Genomic DNA, 20,074 nt, shown 5'->3' with positions numbered 1-20,074 from the left:
TATGTGCCTATTCCACTTCATACCGCTCTACAACGTCACGCCTACTTATTATTGTGTCAAGCAGCATACCTCTAACACTCTGTTCAAAAATTACAGGACACTTTTTCCTATGCAATTCCATTAACGCACGTTTCTACACGCTTAGAGAAAGCTATATTCATTACATCAAACAAAAATTGTAACGAAGTCACCCTGTACCCTTCTACAGTATTCTGCCTTCGATATCAATGTCTGCTCATCTGACAGTAATACAACCTTATACTATACTGATTTCGTCTGAAATCACATCCATCCTTTCCATCCATTGATTTCATTGCCTCATTTGCTTTTTAGCTTTCTTCACTCATCATTATTTACTATGTGGTGTGAGAAAACAGACGGGAAAAATACGGTTTAACTCATAATTGATTATTTGTCACACTATCAAATTGTTTTCCTATAAAGACAACTTAATGGTGATCCTCAGTCCTGCATCACATATCCGATACATTCAGGTTTATTAATTTGCAACTGTTTTCCACGCCTCAAACGCGAAAAAAACTACATTCACAGATTAGATCTACATTTTCGGCCTAGGGCTCCTTTCGGGCAACGTGACTATTATGATCTATTGTATCTTAACAAAAAAGTTTCCCATTGTAATATAAATGCTTTATATACTCACTCTAGGAAATCGAGTGTCAAAAATTTCACTTCTACACACATGGCTATTGACTTTCTGGTATTCGCTAACGCATCGTTCCCGCAGAGAGAACGTGCACCATAAGAAACACGATTTAATGACTTACTGTTATTCAGTGTATGAACAGATCAAACAAACGAGACAAATACGTCGATAAAAGGAAAAGAAAATTACTGGAAAAAATCAAAGCGCTTCCGTGTAAAGAGTGTTCATGGGATATACCAGATTACAGTTGCCTAATAGCCGTTCCCTGCAAATGAATTAAATTTACAACGACTGCACAACGTTTATTTACTTTTTTTATGTTTTTAAGATGCACACTAACTCGATTTCATCGAACTGTTTGATACAAGGAATCGATCGTAGCCTTTCCCTTAGAAACAATGGAGAACTTTGAAACAAGATGGTTCGAGTTACAGTTTGCCATTATCCCACACAGTATTCCCACTGTATGACTTATCCGACCAGCAGAGATTCGAGTCACGCGATCGCTGGTTAAACAGCAGAATAACCACGCTGTACTGCATGAACACTTTGAGGCTGAGATTAATCAAGAAATGCTGATAAAATGTCGTAGCTATTCGACTATCTTCATTTACAGAGATATTTTCGCCAGTGCTCGTTTCTTTTGGAGCAGTATCCGCAGCATCCTTCATTGATGTCGTTTGGGATGCACATCACGTAGCTCCAATGCATCATCCTAGCCTGTGATGAGGAGCAGGGCTATAGTATCGACACATTGAGGACTTCTTGTGGAGAACATGTGCAGACTTTGGCGGCGGCGAACCGCAAATTATGTCTGTTTCGAGTAAGCAATCGAAAGTAAGGAGCCAGATTACTGTTTAGCGTCACATCATCGACAAGACTATTATCTATGGAACACAGACACGGACGATAAAAGCGAATCGAGAGTATCTTTTTGAAAGGAACCATCCTGGCAATCATTTTAACTGATCTTGCGTAATCACGAGAAACGTGATATGGATGGCCCGATGGAGACCTCGAATTCGACTTTCTTAATCCATATTGCACCTCCTCTGCCATGGTTAAGTCCAACCGACCATGTTCTTCGATAGCTTGTATTTTGACTTCAGTTTATCAAAGCTTCTGTTTCGACTTCCAAAATATAAATTCAAAAGTCGAGGGACATAGATTGTCTGTCACTGTTCTATGTCTTCCTGAAACTTATAAGGGATCCACTATCGCTTACCCAGCATTATTGCTTGTTTATTCACATAGGTTACGAGTTAAGTGTAGGTATCGATTTTCGAGGTCAAAGCGCTGAGAGAGCTGTGTCAGTGAAGTCAGTTTTGTTCTCCCGGTGGTGTTGCTGAAACGGAGAAGGGTGTTGCTTAAACGGAGGACCTATTCATACGCTTGACTTACTCGGAAGTGACGTCAAAATGACGTGTATGCGTGCAGCAGCATATTTCGAATAATCCAAATATGGCACTGACACCAGCTTCTCTCGCAGGTGAGTGGACCCTCGGAAATTGCTGAAACAACTGCTAAATATTTCAGTTGCAGTAATTTAAGCTGTCGTGTTAGGTTCCTGCCCCATCACGCCCCCAGAAATCGAGACTAGACAAAGATTTGTGACAAGGAAGAAGTTTTCTAATAGGACAGGACTAACAAAATCGAAGTAACTCACTTCTGAGCGTGTGCTGTCTTATATGATCCGCTGAGAAGCAAAGTGGTCTAAGTCAAAAAATTTTAGTTTTTGAGTTATACCACTCAGTTTACTCACAATGCGCGGAGATTTGTTGTGGAGAAGTGGTACAACGGTAACTTCTTTCGGATTCACATGAGAGCTCCGAATGCATTCTTCCTTCAACGTCAGAATGAAGTGCGTTCGTGGGAATGGTGGTATAAGTCAAGCGGTGAAGCCACGTGGTATTGTTGTTCTGTGTTTTTTTGCGAGTTTATTTACGCTCTAAAATCAAAAAGTCATTGTAACAGTGCTTGTAAATATTAGCATTGTTTTCCTTCTTTAGATCTGTAATATCCAGGTGTTATTAAAGCAGAAATTGCCTTTTTAAGGGAAGTTTGCACTCCATGTTGACATCTAAGTTAAAGAATACACGAATCAAGCAGTGATGTCTCACATTAAATATGTAAACCACAAAATTCATTCCTCTCAACAACGTGCGACCTGTCACCGAGGCGAAAAGGAGACATATGATGACCCTTCTCCCACACATTCCTCCGATCCACCACGCTTTCTTCAACCAACTGACAACTGCAAGTTCGATCCAGGAAGCTGGACCTGGACATATTGACCCTTTCGCAGACGAAGGTGATGTGAATGAAAATCGAGTAAGGAGACATGGTCCATTATAAACCCTCTTGAAACATCAACATGACAAGAATTACATTTTAAGACATTTCGACGTTTGGAAACAACAAATTATTTGTTGTAACCTGTATATGAACGGACTGCTGAACTATTAGACAGATTTAGTAGGTAGCATTTTAGTAATTAACAACAATCATGCAATTATTATAACTCAGTCTGTGAGAGAAAAGTGCATAATGGGAGCAATAAGCGGAGACTCACATTTACTGTATCACATTATGTGTTTGTTCTGTAAATAAATCGCAGTTATGGAGATTAAAAGACATGGCATTCCTTCACAGGTATTCAACTTCAACAAAATTTATAAGAAGAGTGGTACACTATAAGTAAATTTCTGATAGGGAAAGTGGTACTCCAACTTTAACGGGCTATAAAAAGTAATTTAAGGAACAGATAACTAAAATGACTGTGATAAACGTATTTATAATTTTTCATTTGCACATTTCATCAAATGACTCACAAATTGACGTAAAGCTTGAATTTACATTAACCGAAACGCTAAACCTTCCATGACTCAGTAGTGGGAAAACTGAGTAATACCGCTTTGGCTCTCAGCGGCTTGCATGTAAATAACATCGAATATTGCAGAAAAAATTTGTATTACATTCATAAGGAAATTCCAGAATGTGTTAAAAACGCTAAGATGAAAAAAAAGTATTAGCGTATAACAGGACGCAAACTTACACTCCGTTCAGCTCTGCAATTCACTTCCTTAGTCAATACGCTACGCAGAAAGCATCCAACTTTTAACTTCATTGTTGTTCATCTTAGTATCTCGTGAAGGCTCTTGCCACCGATACGTTATCGACTGACATTTAATTATAAGATATCGTATCATAAGTGAAGTGTTTGTTATGAATCTTCAATGCGCCGATCCCATGAAACGGCATACTGGGCATATTGCAGTTTACAACACAATAACTGCGAACTAAGACGAAATTAATATGGCATCTATCGTATCGAGTAAGCGGTGCGCGTCACTACCTTTTCCGTTGTTTCCAAAGTGAGCGGTGGGTCATCAACAACAGACGTAGCTGCAACGATTAGATAGAAAGTATATTTTTATTGCGAGTGGTTGTAACAAGAGAGTTGTGTGCATATAATATGAGTATCACAACAATGTTTCCATGTCAACCTGGATTCCAGAGTATTTTTGATTCCAGATTTGGACAGACACACGTTATATGAGTAGTATGTGACAATTAATATTTCATTTTTCCCTGCGTCGAGGTTAACCGTCATTCGTTTGAGAGGAGTGACTGCCTCAGATTTATGTTTAAAAGAGAGTACATTTCTTTGTCTTGAAATTCAACAGTAGCTTTGACTACAGTGTAATCTCAATTCACTCCATTTTCAGCATGGAATATAGCTCTGGAATACCGCTGAAACATCTCTCTTTTCAAACCGATCGCCTTTGTCTGGTAGCCACTTTCACAAACTGACTTCAGGCAGCTGTGTTTAAGTAAGAGTTGTTTCCTGCGGCTCACACAGCAATAACATCATTAATATACTATAAAGTGATGAGTTAACTCTCCAACCTAATTCACGTTAACATAATTTAGTTGCAGTTGTCAAGCTACGATAATGTACTATAAAGTGACGAGTTAACACGGCAACCTGAATCAGATTAACACAATTTAGTTGCAGACGTCAAGCCGCCAGGATACGATAATGTACAGAGGGTTCTGCATAATCCTGTAATGTAAACTTGAGGTAATGACAGAAAAAAACAAAAACTATTTCAGGCTTAACTTTCGTGGACTAATTATCACTTGAAACATATTCAAATTTAAATAAAGAAATCCCACTGCGGTGCTGTAACAGATCGGGATCTATATTAAAAACTGTCATGCGCAACAGTTGGATCTTAGGTCCAGTAATTTTATCTGCAAACACGGCCAATTCAAATACAGTAAAATCTAACGATGAATATGTTTTTAACAGTACGAACGTTTAAGTCTTTGTGACTGTATTATTTAAATGATGATGGAAAATATGCGTGAAGAAGCCGCAAGTGTCAGAACGGAACATGGCAAATGTCCATTACGAACTGAACTGAAAAGTGTGTTCTAGTTTATTTCACCTAAAAACAGTTTTTTAAACTGTTTACATAGGTTGATTTAACGTGGATTCCTTATCAGCTTAAAGTAATATTGACCTCTGTGAGTGCTTCACATAAGTGAACATATCTGTTTCGAACGCAATAGTCTCTCTATAACTGGTTGGATTTGCCGGTTTTCAGATGGAAGGAGGTAAGACCGTCAGGAATATGCATATTAAAACACCGTGGTGTGGAGAACAAACTTTGAGTTGAGAACGGATAGTTTTCTTGCACAGGTTGCCTTTTCGATGTGTAGAGAAAACAAAACAAGAATAAAAAGAGTCACGTACCATTTTTCACGAAAATCTTTACTTGCAGTGCTACTATTATTTTTCTGGAGCTGTAAAACATCAAGAAGGAAGAAAATGAAAGGAACTAATTGTGGTGTCACCACCAGACACCACACTTGCTAGGTGGTAGCTTTTAAATCGGCCGCGGTCCGCTAGTATACGACGGACCCGCGTGTCGCCACTGTCAGTAATTGCAGACCGAGCGCCACCACACGGCAGGTCTAGAGAGACGTACTAGCACTCGACCCAGTTGTACAGCCGACGTTGCTAGCCATGGTTCACTGAGAATTGCGCTCTCATTTGCCGAGACGATAGTTAGCATAGCCTTCAGCTGCATTTGCTACGACCTAGCAAGGCGACGTATTCAATTGCTATAATACTTCTGTATCATCAAGAGGAATGTTCTACAAATGTGGATTAAAGTTAAGTATTCCAGAAGCTACGTACTTTTCTTTATAGCATTCATTACGTATCCTGTTTCAGACCTCACGCCAGCCTGCGTGAGCTTATAGCGTGCGTTTCGGTCTCCTCCAACAAAACAGTGTTGGCACGTCTGCCGACACTTCACTAATTCATGTTAAAATCGTCACACTGCTCAGATTTCACTCAGCTGCTTTGTCTAAATAACACGTTGGTCACAAAATTTGCGAAGACATTTTGTAGTGAACCAGGTTACCTATGAAAACACCAATTCTTACACCATACGCCAGCAGAATTACTTCTACATCTACATGGGTACTCTGCAATTCACGCTTGAGTAGTTGGCAGAGGGTTCATCGAACCACTTTCAGACTGTTCCTCTCTCATTTCACTCTCGAACGGCGCAAGGAAAAACTAGCTCCTAAATCTTTCTGTGAGGGCTCTGATTTCTCTTATTTTATTGCGATGGTTATTTCTCGGTATTTAGGTGCCAGTCAAAAAGTATTTTGGCATTCGAAAGAGAAAGTTGGTGATTGAAATTTCCTGAAAATATCTCGCCACAACGAGAAACGTTTTTGTTTTAATGATTTCCAGCACAACTCGCGTACCATAGACATCACACTCTCCTCTATTTCGTGATAATACAAAACTAGCAGCACTATGAACTTCTTCAATGCCTTCCGTCAGTCGTTTGTGGTAAAGATCTCATACCGCGCAGCTGTTCTCCTGAAGAGGACGGACACTCGTATGGTAGTAGATTCCTTAGTAGATTTCTTGGATCTACTAAGCGTTCTGCCATGAAACGATATCTTTGATTCCCGTTCCTCACAACATTTTGTGTGTGATGGTTCCAGTTTAAGTTGTTCGTAATTGTAGTCCCTAGGTATTTGGCTCAATCGACAGCTTTTAATTTTGTCTAATTTATCGTGTAATCGAAATTTAACGGAATCCTTTTAATATCACTTGGAAGACTTCAGTTTTATTGTTTCAAGTCAGTTTCCACTTTTCGCTTCATACAGATATCTTCTCTAAGTTGTTCTGAGATTGTTTTTGATGTTCTGATGACTTTCCTAGACGGTAAATGGCAGCAGCATCTGCAGGTTATCTAAAATGGGTGCTCAGGTTGTTTGCTAAAGCGTTATACGGATTTCGTAGAGAAGAGAGCGTATAATATTTCCTTTGGGGAACTCCAGACATCGCTTCTGTTCTACTTGATGATTTTCTGTCGATTCCTGCTTGGCGAGTGTCATCTGACGAATGTGGTACTCTGTTACTTGAACTAAGAGTGGTCACGCAGTTTTTATTACCACCTCGAAAAACTTAAGTTACCGGTACATAATTAATTAGTTTGTTTGTTTGCAAGTACATGTCTGCAGTCCTGGTACACAGTGATATCCCAACGCCACAGTATCGTAGCATGGCGCTAGAGAAAGCGCGACCCATCTCCACTTTACCAAAAGGATGACCATTTGGTTTTGGCTCCTGTAATGGTGTACTACGTACTGTGGAAAGCCATCCCGGCTAGACGCGCGGTCTAACGCGCTGCTGCCCGAGCGGGAAGGCGTGCCGGCCCCGGCGGTTTAGTGGCGAGGTCCGGTGTGCAGGCCAGCCCGTAGATGGTTTCTAAGGCGGTCTTCCATCTGACTCGGCGAATGCGGGCTGTATCCCCTTATTCCGCCTCAGTTACACCATGTCGGCGATTGCTGTGCAAACAGTCTCCATGTACGTGTACACCATAATTACTCTACCACGCAAACATTGGGGTTACACTCGTCTGGTATGAGACATTCTCGAGGGGTCTACTGGAGGCCGAACAGCACAATAACCCTGGATTCGGTGTGGGGCGGCGGTGTGGATTGTGGGCTGCTGTGGCCTGTTGTGGGGTTGTGAACCACTGAGGGCTACGGCAGGACGAAGCCTCTCCGTCGTTTCTAGATCCCCGGTTCCATACACACAATACAATACACGCACTGTGGCACTGTGTGATTTCACTGTGTACCAGGACTGCAGTCACGTACCAGCTCTTCCCTCAATGCTCTGCAATATCTATGCGAACGACCAGCAATTCCAAGATGGTATCAGAAGCTTCCTATATGGAGGTGATCGAGTTATTGCCACTCAGGTAGTCCGCTTTGGGACTGGAGAAGAAAAGCTATGAGAGTCCCTGTCTAAACTAACCGACTAATAGAGAGAAAACAACCTCAAGCCCAACGCACGAAAAACTCGGAAATGTGCATTTCATCTAAATAAGAAGCAGGCTTCAAGGAATTCCCAAATAGCTTTGGAGGACGTTCAATTAGACCATTGTCAGTTTCTGAGCATTCAGGTGTAACAATAGGCAGCAACCTCACTTGGAAAGACCATTGCATAAACACCGTACGGAAAGTGTCAGCTAGAAATAACATTCGCAAACTGGCTGGAGCCAATTGGGGTACACAGCCAGAGACATTGAGGAGTACCGCCACTGCTCTGTGCTATTTTGCCGCGCGATGTGCTTGCCCTGTTTGGTACAGATCCAACCATGCTAAACAAGTTGACACTTCTCTGAAAGAAGGATGTCGACTCATCACTGGTTGCTAGAAATGAACACCACGTGATAAAGTTTACTGTTTGGCAGGGTTCGTTCCAACAGGTATTACAAGAGAGGTTACGTCCATGGATGAGATCTAAAGCACGTGCCTCATTTTCACCTTCATTGCGTGGATATACACCTGACCAACAACGACTTTGATCTAGGAGTATTTCCTACATACAACCATAAACATAAACGAACTTCCTCAGACTGCAATGTTAAGATTATGAAGGACGATGCACACCCCCCTTGCTGGTTGTATGCTACCAATCGAATACCTCGCCCCAGCAGATGAAAAACGCTTATCTACCAGGAAACCTTGAAAATACACTCCTGGAAATTGAAATAAGAACACCGTGAATTCATTGTCCCAGGAAGGGGAAACTTTATTGACACATTCCTGGGGTCAGATACATCACATGATCACACTGACACAACCACAGGCACATAGACACAGGCAACAGAGCATGCACAATGTCGGCACTAGTACAGTGTATATCCACCTTTCACAGCAATGCAGGCTGCTATTCTCCCATGGAGACGATCGTAGAGATGCTGGATGTAGTCCTGTGGAACGGCTTGCCATGCCATTTCCACCTGGCGCCTCAGTTGGACCAGCGTTCGTGCTGGACGTGCAGACCGCGTGAGACGACGCTTCATCCAGTCCCAAACATGCTCAATGGGGGACAGATCCGGAGATCTTGCTGGCCAGGGTAGTTGACTTACACCTTCTAGAGCACGTTGGGTGGCACGGGATATATGCGGACGTGCATTGTCCTGTTGGAACAGCAAGTTCCCTTGCCGGTCTAGGAATGGTAGAACGGTGGGTTCGATGACGGTTTGGATGTACCGTGCACTATTCAGTGTCCCCTCGACGATCACCAGTGGTGTACGGCCAGTGTAGGAGATCGCTCCCCACACCATGATGCCGGGTGTTGGCCCTGTGTGCCTCGGTCGTATGCAGTCCTGATTGTGGCGCTCACCTTCATGGCGCCAAACACGCATACGACCATCATTGGCACCAAGGCAGAAGCGACTCTCATCGCTGAAGACGACACGTCTCCATTCGTCCCTCCATTCACGCCTGTCGCGACACCACTGGAGGCGGGCTGCACGATGTTGGGGCGTGAGCGGAAGACGGCCTAACGGTGTGCGGGACCGTAGCCCAGCTTCATGGAGACGGTTGCGAATGGTCCTCGCCGATACCCCAGGAGCAACAGTGTCCCTAATTTGCTGGGAAGTGGCGGTGCGGTCCCCTACGGCACTGCGTAGGATCCTACGGTCTTGGCGTGCATCCGTGCGTCGCTGCGGTCCGGTCCCAGGTCGACGGGCACGTGCACCTTCCGCCGACCACTGGCGACAACATCGATGTACTGTGGAGACCTCACGCCCCACGTGTTGAGCAATTCGGCGGTACGTCCACCCGGCCTCCCGCATGCCCACTATACGCCCTCGCTCAAAGTCCGTCAACTGCACATACGGTTCACGTCCACGCTGTCGCGGCATGCTACCAGTGTTCTGCGATGGAGCTCCGTATGCCACGGCAAACTGGCTGACACTGACGGCGGCGGTGCACAAATGCTGCGCAGCTAGCGCCATTCGACGGCCAACACCGCGGTTCCTGGTGTGTCCGCTGTGCCGTGCGTGTGATCATTGCTTGTACAGCCCTCTCGCAGTGTCCGGAGCAAGTATGGTGGGTCTGACACACCGGTGTCAATGTGTTCTTTTTTCCATTTCCAGGAGTGTACTTCGTACAGATACAGAATGTGTACGTTAAATTGGAGCGTTCATATCCCATCTAGGTTCAGCGAATGTGCAAAGATCAAATCACAGCCCACTTCATGAACTGCAGCAAGTGCCCTTTGACATGTGCAGTGAAGGAGTTTATGTTAGTGACACCTAATGCATGTAATTAAAAAGTTGATTACTTTATTTAATTTTTTCGAAATGGTAATTTTATGGCCACTTTTCGTACATATTCGCCACGTACTGTCAACAGGAACCTGGAAGAAAAGCTGTTTGTTCCGGCGTACAAGTGGCTGGCAGAGGCGTTTTCCGAAGGCGTCCTGATAAACATAAAACTTTGGCGTTAATTCAACACCAAGCCACTGGTCAAACAAAAAGATGGAAGAGGAATTTTCTCTTACAGTTTATCTATACTTCCTTCCGGCGACATTATTGTATGCATTTAATAGTAGCCCTGTACAATAAAAACCTACTCGTATTATTAGGTGCCCTATACCTGCACTAAGCCGCCCAGTGTAAGAAACACGTTTCCAATGATCGGTCACTTAGGGTTTCAGGATGAAAACTAACATTTAAGAATGTTGCAAGACCCAAAAACAGCCCAAGCGAATCCATAGCCCAGTTATATAGAACAGTATGTCGCTAGTTGCCGATTAATAGTAGGTATAGCACACGTATAGGCTCAGCAGCAATGTCTATTCTACAACCAAGGAGGTCGGTCATATGCCAAGCTCAATCGATGGTGAGCCTACTGATTCAGTATAAACATGAAAATACTAAAATATATGCTGGTACTTTACCACGATACCAGCATCTGTTATTTGAATATCTTATGTTGAAATACAGGGTATCCTAGGACTTGTAGAAGGGACTGAGTAGATAATATTTTGAATTGGAACCCAGCGCGATCACTTTTACAAGTAATTTATTAGGTTTGATCCAGTACATCGCTTAGTTTACAATTCCACTCATTAATAACTGAAGAAACAAAGAAGAAACGTGATGCTATGCGACTTCTTCCAGATCGGGTCTCCTCCGAGCACAACAGTCACGCCTGCTGACGGTGAAGACACCCTTTTCTCGAACCCGTTGCGTAACTGTGGCAAAAAAAGATGTACGATGTAGTTGCACATTGTTGATAACGATCTTGACAAAGACGACGAGTAACTCTTCCATTACCGTGAGTTTCGCCGTACAGGATCATGTTGGTATATTCTGCAAACGTGTTCTCAACCATGGTGCTCTAACACTCACAGACACGTCAACCAGGTCAGAGATGTAGGACAGACGTCAAATGACATCAGACCGTCCCACGTCAGCGCCCCCTCCCTCCTCCAACATGACTACCCTGCTGCATACTTACCTAGCAAACGTGTCTTCAAACGGCTGCAGCCGGACATGGGTTCCTATTCAAAATGTTACGTACTCGCTCCTCTGTACAAGTGATAGAAATATGTAACGGGAATTTCCTGACACCCTCTGTTAACAAGCAGAAGACAAAGAAGAAAATGAGAGAATTCTGTCTAAAGTAATATTAGGAAAAAAATTGTGTATTTAGTTAATTAACACAAACGGAGAAAAGATTAGTAGATATTACTGACCACCACTAAACTCGACAGAACTGAACGGGGTGAAAGACACTTTATCATACGTAAAAACGCCATAAAACCACCTTCTTGTTCACGAGGAAGCTCTCTCTGTATCTTCCACCAATCATTCCACTACACAGCTCTCACAGTACGCCTTCTAAACTTAAGTCGAATAACAACTCGGTGGTCAAATAAGATGTACTACTTTCCATCTTATGGAATATGCTTAGTAAAGGAGCAGAGCAATTCTATTTGACCAAAACTGAACTGAAACATGATTTACCGTTTGGTACGAATGTTCGTCTTACCGACTGTGCGACATTGATCTGGGACTGTGCGAGTGGCGTCAAGCGGATGCTTCGACGAACACGAAAACAGGAAGCTGTCTGTTTTGTCACATACCCTCACAAAGGAAACCATGAGTCACTTACGTCTGGCTGCTTTCACTTTCTGTGACGCATCTGAGGCACAAAAATACCCACGGTTGGTGTATAAGAGACGACAGTTCTACACCGTTGGAGTTAGATATCGTCTTGTGCCAAAAAAAAGGCAAATATTCCGAATGAACTTCTGCAGTTAAAGTTTAATCTCGTCTACACGTTGTCACGTTAATGCGGCCACTGTCTGAGACGACAGGAATTCTGGAACTCTTTCCAGCAATAGTCACGTCGTGTAAACACTAAGGAAGGAATCTACATCTACAGCTACATGATTACTCTGCAATTCACAATTAAATGCCTGACAGGAGGTTCATCGAACCATCTGCAAGCTATTTCTCTACGGTTCCACTCTCTAGCACCGCGCGGGAAAAACGAGCACTTAAATCTTTCTTTCCGAGCTCTGATTTCTCTTATTTTATCATCATGATCATTTCTCGTTATGTACGCGTGAGACAACAGAATATTTTCGCATTTGGAGGAGAAAACGTGATTTAAATTTCACGAGAAGATTATTCCGCAACGAAAAACGCCTCTGTTTTGATGACTGTCACCCTAATTCATGCATCATGTCTGTTGCACTCTCTGCCTTATTTCGCGATAGTACAAAGAGAATTGCCCTTCTTTGAACTTTTTCGATGTCCTCCGTCAGTCCCACCTGATACGGATCCCACACCGCACAGCAATACTCCAGAAGAGAGCGGTCAAACGTGGTGTGCGCAGTCTCTTTAGTCGATCTGTTGCATTTTCTAAGTGATCTACCAATAAATCGCAGTCTTTGGTTTGCTTTGCTCACAACATTATGTATGTGAGCGTTCCAATTGAGGTTATTCATAAATGTAATCCTTAAGTATTTCGTTGAATTTACAACTTTTAAATTTGTGTGATTTATCGTGTAACCGAAATTTAGGGGATTTCTTTTAAGACTCATATGGATAACTTCACATTTTTCATTATTAAAAGTAAATTGTCACTTTTTGCACCACACAGATACCTTGTCTAAATCATTTAGTAGTTGGTTTTGATCATCTGATGACTTTATAACATGGTATATGACAGCATTATCTGCAAACATACTATCTAGACTGCTCAGATTGTCTCCTCTATCGTTTACGTACACCATTACCCTATAACACTTCCTTGGGGAACGCCAGATATTACTTCTGTTTTACTTATAACTTTTCGTCAATGACTACGAACTGTGACCTGCCTGACAGGGACTCATGAATCCAGTCGCACAACTGAGACGATAATCCACAGACAAGCAAACTGATTAGAAGAGGCTTGTGAGGAACGGTGTCGAAATCCTTCTGGAAATCTAAAAATACGGAGTCAATTTGACAACCCCTGTCGATAGCAATCATTACTTCGTCAGAATAGAGAGCTAGTGGTCTTTCACAAGAACGATTTTTCGTGACTCCGTGCAATCCGTGAATTGTGAAAAGCCTTGCGGAGTCCGTGGGTATTCTTCCAGATCTCTGCTACTGTTGATATTGTCAGTGTTCTCGAAAGTAACCGCTTTGTCCCGGAAGTTGTAGACACAAAAATCACTTAATTTTTATCAATAAAGGAACCATATTCCCTAGGTGCGACTTTTTTAAAGATTGGTGTTTCCAATTTCTATAATATGCTTCAACAATATCATTTGCATTTCTTGCCTAACCTGAGTTAACCGCACATTCACACACATGCAATGCACTTCTTATGAGTGAATTAATCCTGACACGCGCTGATCAGTTCCTCATTTCATATTCACGATCCTTCTTAGTGATTCTACTGACAAATGCTGACTTGCGGAAGATGTTTATAGTGTTTACTTTATTTTAGGCTCCACAGGCCCTCGATCCCTGGACGGGAGTTGTGAATGCAACGGAGGATGGAAACGCTTGCCTGCAGACCTATGCGAGTACTTCCATAGCACCTGCCTCTGAGGACTGCTTGTTCCTGAACGTCTACACAACACAGGTAGAAATACTGCTTTCCAGTACTTTAAATACATCACGTGTGAATAATTCACCTGTTTAAAGACTTATAACTTCGGTACAACTTTCTCAAACATATTATGTTATTTTTATTCTAGGCAGTTATTGTTACAGGCGACTCTGGATAGGTCGACGTTCAAGGTAACTAACTAAAAACGAAAACGATTCAACGAAAGTTTGATTAACCAAGGTAGAAACAGGAAAAAATCGGATTAAAAGGTTTAAAAATCGTACTGTACTTTCATTAACGTTCATATTTCCTCACAAAAGCAAGCAGAAAGTGGCAAGCAGAGCTCAAACTAAAAGAAAATTGTTTTACCTATTTAATTACTATTTTATTTATTTTAACACTTCAAACTAAAGGCACAGACAGATTTCCTAGAATACGCAAGAAAACTATTTAATTTATTTTTGCTTGCTGAACAAATTGTCATCAACAGTCGCATTTTCTCCACAAATCTTCTTAAAAGCGAAGTCACATAGTTTTTTTTTTTTTTTTTTAACAGTTAGTGAGCCACCCTTCACTAGCGAAGGACCCTTCAGCATTCAGAATAACAAAGAATTAAAGAATTATTGAGGCTTTTTTTAAACATATTACGTTTTGCGCTCTACATTCTCAAAACCATTTTAGTAAGCATTCTTCAAGAAGCAGGAACTCACATCCCCGTCTCCGCTTCCTCGCTCCTTATGATACGTTTTCTGCGATCTAATCTTTCTGCATCAGGATTGCCCACAGAGAGGATGACGGAATTCCACGGTTTCAGTAACCTGCTTCGTTTCCATGAAGCCAGCCGGTGTGGACGAGCCGTTCTAGGCGCTACGGTCTGGAACCGCGCGACCGCTACGGTCGCAGGTTCGAATCCTGCCTCGGGCATGGATGTGTGTGATGTCCTTAGGTTAGTTAGGTTTCAGCAGTTTTAAGTTCTAGGGGACTGATGACCTCAGATGTTAGGTCCCATAGTGCTCAGAGCCATTTGAACCATTTGTTTCCATGAATATCAAACACTTGTGTTTCTTTGAAGTCATTTTTATAGCTGATTTATGTAATGTATTAATGTTATTCAGTTTTGAGAAAACAAAGGTGTGTCGCGAAGAGTTGAATTACGAAATAATTATCCGAAGAGCTGACGAAACAACTGGATTAAAAATGTTCAAATGTGTGTAAAATCTAATGGGACTTAACTGCTAAGGTCATCAGTCTCTAAGCTTACACACTACTTTAACCTCAATTATCCTAAGGACACACACACACACACACACACCTATGCCCGAGGGAGGGCTCAAACCTCCGCCGTGACGAGCCGCACAGTGCATGACTGCAGCGCCGTAGACCGGTCGGCTAATCCCGCACGGCCAACTGGATTAACCGAGAGTTATATAGCCAAAGACTGCGAATTAATGAGTTTTTGCGGGGCTGTCTGTTGTGACGATTGCTTCGACGCATAGAATTACTTCGATTTATCGACTGTTTTTCAAGGGACATGAAAACTAGTTCGACTTATCAAGAAATTCGATTTGTTGATATTCGACAGTATTGTACAAAGTTCTGTGTATTACGTCTCGTCTGATGCCTGATTGATTCAGTAGCCATGGCTAGTAATGTACCTACAGGCGTGGAAAAAAATATGGAAATACTAAAAACTCAACACATTACCACGGCTAATACGGTTTAGGAAAACAGTTCGTATTCAGTACAGTACAGTCAACTTGGAATGGATAAACAGAGGTCCTGTAAGGTTTTCGAAGGAATCTTCTTCCATTCTTCCCGCAAAATGGTGGCTAGGCAGGAAACGATGATGGAGGTCAATAGCGACCACGCAAGCTTCTGTCCAACGTAGACCACAAAGGTTCAACAATATTGAGATCTGGTGGAGGGTATCGGGCAGGGGAGAAGCGACAGTTCATCCTCGTACTCACAAAACCACTCCTGGACGTTGCGAGCTGTGTGAACAGGAAGTCTGTTGTCTTGAGACACAACACCACCATCGAGAAATAAACACTGTATCATGAGATGAACCTGATCAGCCAGACTGGGCACATAATCCGTGGTTTTTAGTGCGACTTTGCAGAGTAGTCATGGGTCCCATAGAACACCACGACTGAGTGCCCAGATCATCACCGAATCCCCGCCATGTTTCACTATTGGGACGTAAACTGGGCCAGAATTTGGAAACAGTGAGCAACGGGACTCATCCGACTAAATGGCTTTCTTCTATTCCAACACAATGCAGGTTTTATGACCGGCACCACGTTTTCCTGTTACTGGCATTTACATCACCGATGTGTTGCTTTGGAATTCTAGTTCGTCCTGAAATTCCCAGATTACTAAGCTCCTTTTGTATTGTGTTGCTGTTGACAGAGTTCGCGATAGCGACATTCAGTTCTGCAATGACTTTTGCAGCTATCGTCCTGGAGGAAATGGCATGGCAAGCCGTTCTACAGGACTACATCCAGCATTTCTACGATCGTCTCCATGGGAAAATAGCAGCCTGCATTGCTGCGAAAGGTGGATATACACTGTACTAGTGCCGACATTGTGCATGCTCTGTTGCCTGTGTCTATGTGCCTGTGGTTCTGTCAGTGTGATCATGTGATGTATCTGACCCCAGGAATGTGTCAATAAAGTTTCCCCTTCCTGGGACAATGAATTCATGGTGTTCTTATTTCAATTTCCAGGAGTGTATTATTCGATGCAGATACACATTGTATGAATGTCTCTTGAGTATCTCCGGCTTACATACTCGTATAATCTTAGAAATACACGACCGTCATAACTGAACTGCAGTATGATGAACGCTTCTCTATTCCACAGGCTAGAATGGGTTGTTTGAGATTCGATCCATTACAGAGTCGTGGTTCTTTTCGGCCAAATACCAAGCGTTCCGAAAGTGTGTCATGGAGGTCGACTAGGTATGAATGGGAGGGAAGTATCAGAGTTATGGCACACACCTTAAAACCAAGGGAAACCTCCCGAAAAACCTAGGTCGGAACTGGAGGATTGCAATTATTTTTATTTATTTCCAGGTCACTATTGATTATTGTCTGGCACATAAATTAAGATGTTTCGTGTGAGTATGTTTTTGTGTACATGTTGGGTGAATATCAATAGCATTAATGTGATTAGTTTACTTTTACAGCTCCCATGTAGTGACTGCGAGCATCCAAACAGATCAGTACTATTCTTTATACATCCGGGAGGATGGTATGAGTTCTCCGCAATAAGCAAAGTGCTCGGACCACAGTACCTTCTGGATCAGGACATAGTACTCGTGACTGCAAACTACCGCCTAGGAGCTCTAGGTAAGTGTTTTCAGCGTAGCATTCGTTTTTCTAATTAACTGTTAGTACAAAAATCTGTTGTAACTTCTTTTAGTTTTACAAGATTATTTTTCGTTTAGTAGGACCTATAGAATAATATTTATTTTGCTCAGGATACGTAACGTCACTGTAAACTTTATACAGGGTGTTCTAAAATTCCCCTTACAAACTTCTAGGACTTCTAGAGAGGACTGAGTCGATAATATTCTGAATTGGAACCTATGTCCTAAAACCATTTGAAAACATATTGGTAACGCAACCAATCTGACACGTAAATTATTAGGCGTAACCCAGTGCGTCACTTGTTTTACAATTCCACTCATTAATAAACAAAGGAAGAAAAAGAAAACTTGAACAGTTTTCACAAACACTGTTGATTACAGTAAGACTTAAACCGTTTTTATCCTTCTCAAATGAGGGTTAGCATTCTGATCCGCTACAGGTAAGGTTCGATGTGGCGATCACACTGAATCTACAAATAGAACGTGGTACAGTCGCTCCATGACACCTGGTGTCTTTGCATTCTGTCCTGTACTGAGCACAACTCGTCTCACCTGATCTTCTTCTCACTCCACAGGAGTGTCACAAACCAAACTCTTCATTCGACACCAAATAAAAAAGCCTAGTTGAGTAAAATCCAGTGATCCTGGAAGCCATGGGATTGGACCATCTCGGCCTATCCGCGTCCGAATCGTTGGTACGGGTATTCCCGAACATGACGTAAAAAGTGACCAGATCCGCTGACAAGCTGAAACCATATGTCTTGACCGACGTTCAATGGCGTAGCATCCAACACCATTGTCTTTAGTATACTCCTACAAAAAGGAGTCGCATGTGTTCAGGTCAGGAGAATATAGCGGCCAATCGATGCCCATTCCAGTGGCCTCTGGGTATCCCAGAGCCAGCATGTGGTCCCTAAAGTACTCCTTCAGAACATCAAACTCTCCTGCTTCGATGGCGTAGAGCTCCGTCTTGCATGAACCAGATCTTGTTGAAATCAGGGTCACTTTGGATAATGGGGATGAAATCATCTTATAAAACCTTACATACCGTTCGGTAGTCACCGTGCTATCAAGGAACATCCCACCGATTATTCCATGGCTGGGCATGGTACACCACACAGCCATCCGCTGATGATGAAGAGACTTCTCGACCGCGAAATGCGGATTCTCTGTCCCCCAAACGCGCCAATTTTGCTTGGCCAAATGCGCCAAACCATGCATTTGCATACGATTTTATTTCGTATAGTAAACGTCCGGCATGTAAAAAGATTCGGAACAACGGCGTATTATCATATTCTGAATGTTTCTCCTTTAATATTCTCAGTCCATTTCTTAATTCGTTGCCTGATTCGTTGATATGTCCTTGCTAAATTAAGGTGCCTCACAACAGATCCATGCTTCTATAAGGGCTTATAGCAAAAGCGTATGATCGAAACCGTGCTTTGTAAAGCTGTGAACTTATTCATTTATTGAGCAAAAATACCGTCATACACTCCTGGAAATTGAAATAAGAACACCGTGAATTCATTGTCCCAGGAAGGGGAAACTTTATTGACACATTCCTGGGGTCAGATACATCACATAATCACACTGACAGAACCACACGCACATAGACACAGGCAACAGAGCATGCACAATGTCGGCACTAGTATAGTGTATATCCACCTTTCGCAGCAATGCAGGCTGCTATTCTCCCATGGAGACGATCGTAGAGATGCTGGATGTAGTCCTGTGGAACGGCTTGCCTTGCCATTTCCACCTGGCGCCTCAGTTGGACCAGCGTTCGTGCTGGACGTGCAGACCGCGTGAGACGACGCTTCATCCAGTCCCAAACATGCTCAATGGGGGACAGATCCGGAGATCTTGCTGGCCAGGGTAGTTGACTTACACCTTCTAGAGCACGTTGGGTGGCACGGGATACATGCGGACGTGCATTGTCCTGTTGGAACAGCAAGTTCCCTTGCCGGTCTAGGAATGGTAGAACGATGGGTTCGATGACGGTTTGGATGTACCGTGCACTATTCAGTGTCCCCTCGACGATCACCAGTGGTGTACGGCCAGTGTAGGAGATCGCTCCCCACACCATGATGCCGGGTGTTGGCCCTGTGTGCCTCGGTCGTATGCAGTCCTGATTGTGGCGCTCACCTGCACGGCGCCAAACACGCATACGACCATCATTGGCACCAAGGCAGAAGCGACTCTCATCGCTGAAGACGACACGTCTCCATTCGTCCCTCCATTCACGCCTGTCGCGACACCACTGGAGGCGGGCTGCACGATATTGGGGCGTGAGCGGAAGACGGCCTAACGGTGTGCGGGACCGTAGCCCAGCTTCATGGAGACGGTTGCGAATGGTCCTCGCCGATACCCCAGGAGCAACAGTGTCCCTAATTTGCTGGGAAGTGGCGGTGCGGTCCCCTACGGCACTGCGTAGGATCCTACGGTCTTGGCGTGCATCCGTGCGTCGCTGCGGTCCGGTCCCAGGTCGACGGGCACGTGCACCTTCCGCCGACCACTGGCGACAACATCGATGTACTGTGGAGACCTCACGCCTCACGTGTTGAGAAATTCGGCGGTAC

The 20,074-nt window shown here is 43.3% G+C and overlaps 1 protein-coding gene across 1 annotated transcript in view; it reads left to right on the top strand.

Annotated features, from left to right (window-relative positions):
• The window catches only part of LOC126149365 (esterase E4-like), a 57,895-nt gene that overhangs the window by 7,859 nt on the left and 29,962 nt on the right, over positions 1-20,074 (top strand). Inside the window, exons 2-3 of the mRNA XM_049915810.1 lie at positions 14,021-14,158; positions 17,313-17,475. Coding sequence (XP_049771767.1) covers positions 14,021-14,158; positions 17,313-17,475 — 301 coding nt within the window. The remainder of the gene's footprint in view (positions 1-14,020; positions 14,159-17,312; positions 17,476-20,074) is intronic.

This window comes from Schistocerca cancellata, chromosome 2 (genome assembly GCF_023864275.1).
Source record: "Schistocerca cancellata isolate TAMUIC-IGC-003103 chromosome 2, iqSchCanc2.1, whole genome shotgun sequence".
NCBI classification, from domain to species: domain Eukaryota; kingdom Metazoa; phylum Arthropoda; class Insecta; order Orthoptera; family Acrididae; genus Schistocerca; species Schistocerca cancellata.
Note: the sequence above shows the minus strand (reverse complement) of the source record. Positions and strands in the feature narration are given on the sequence as shown.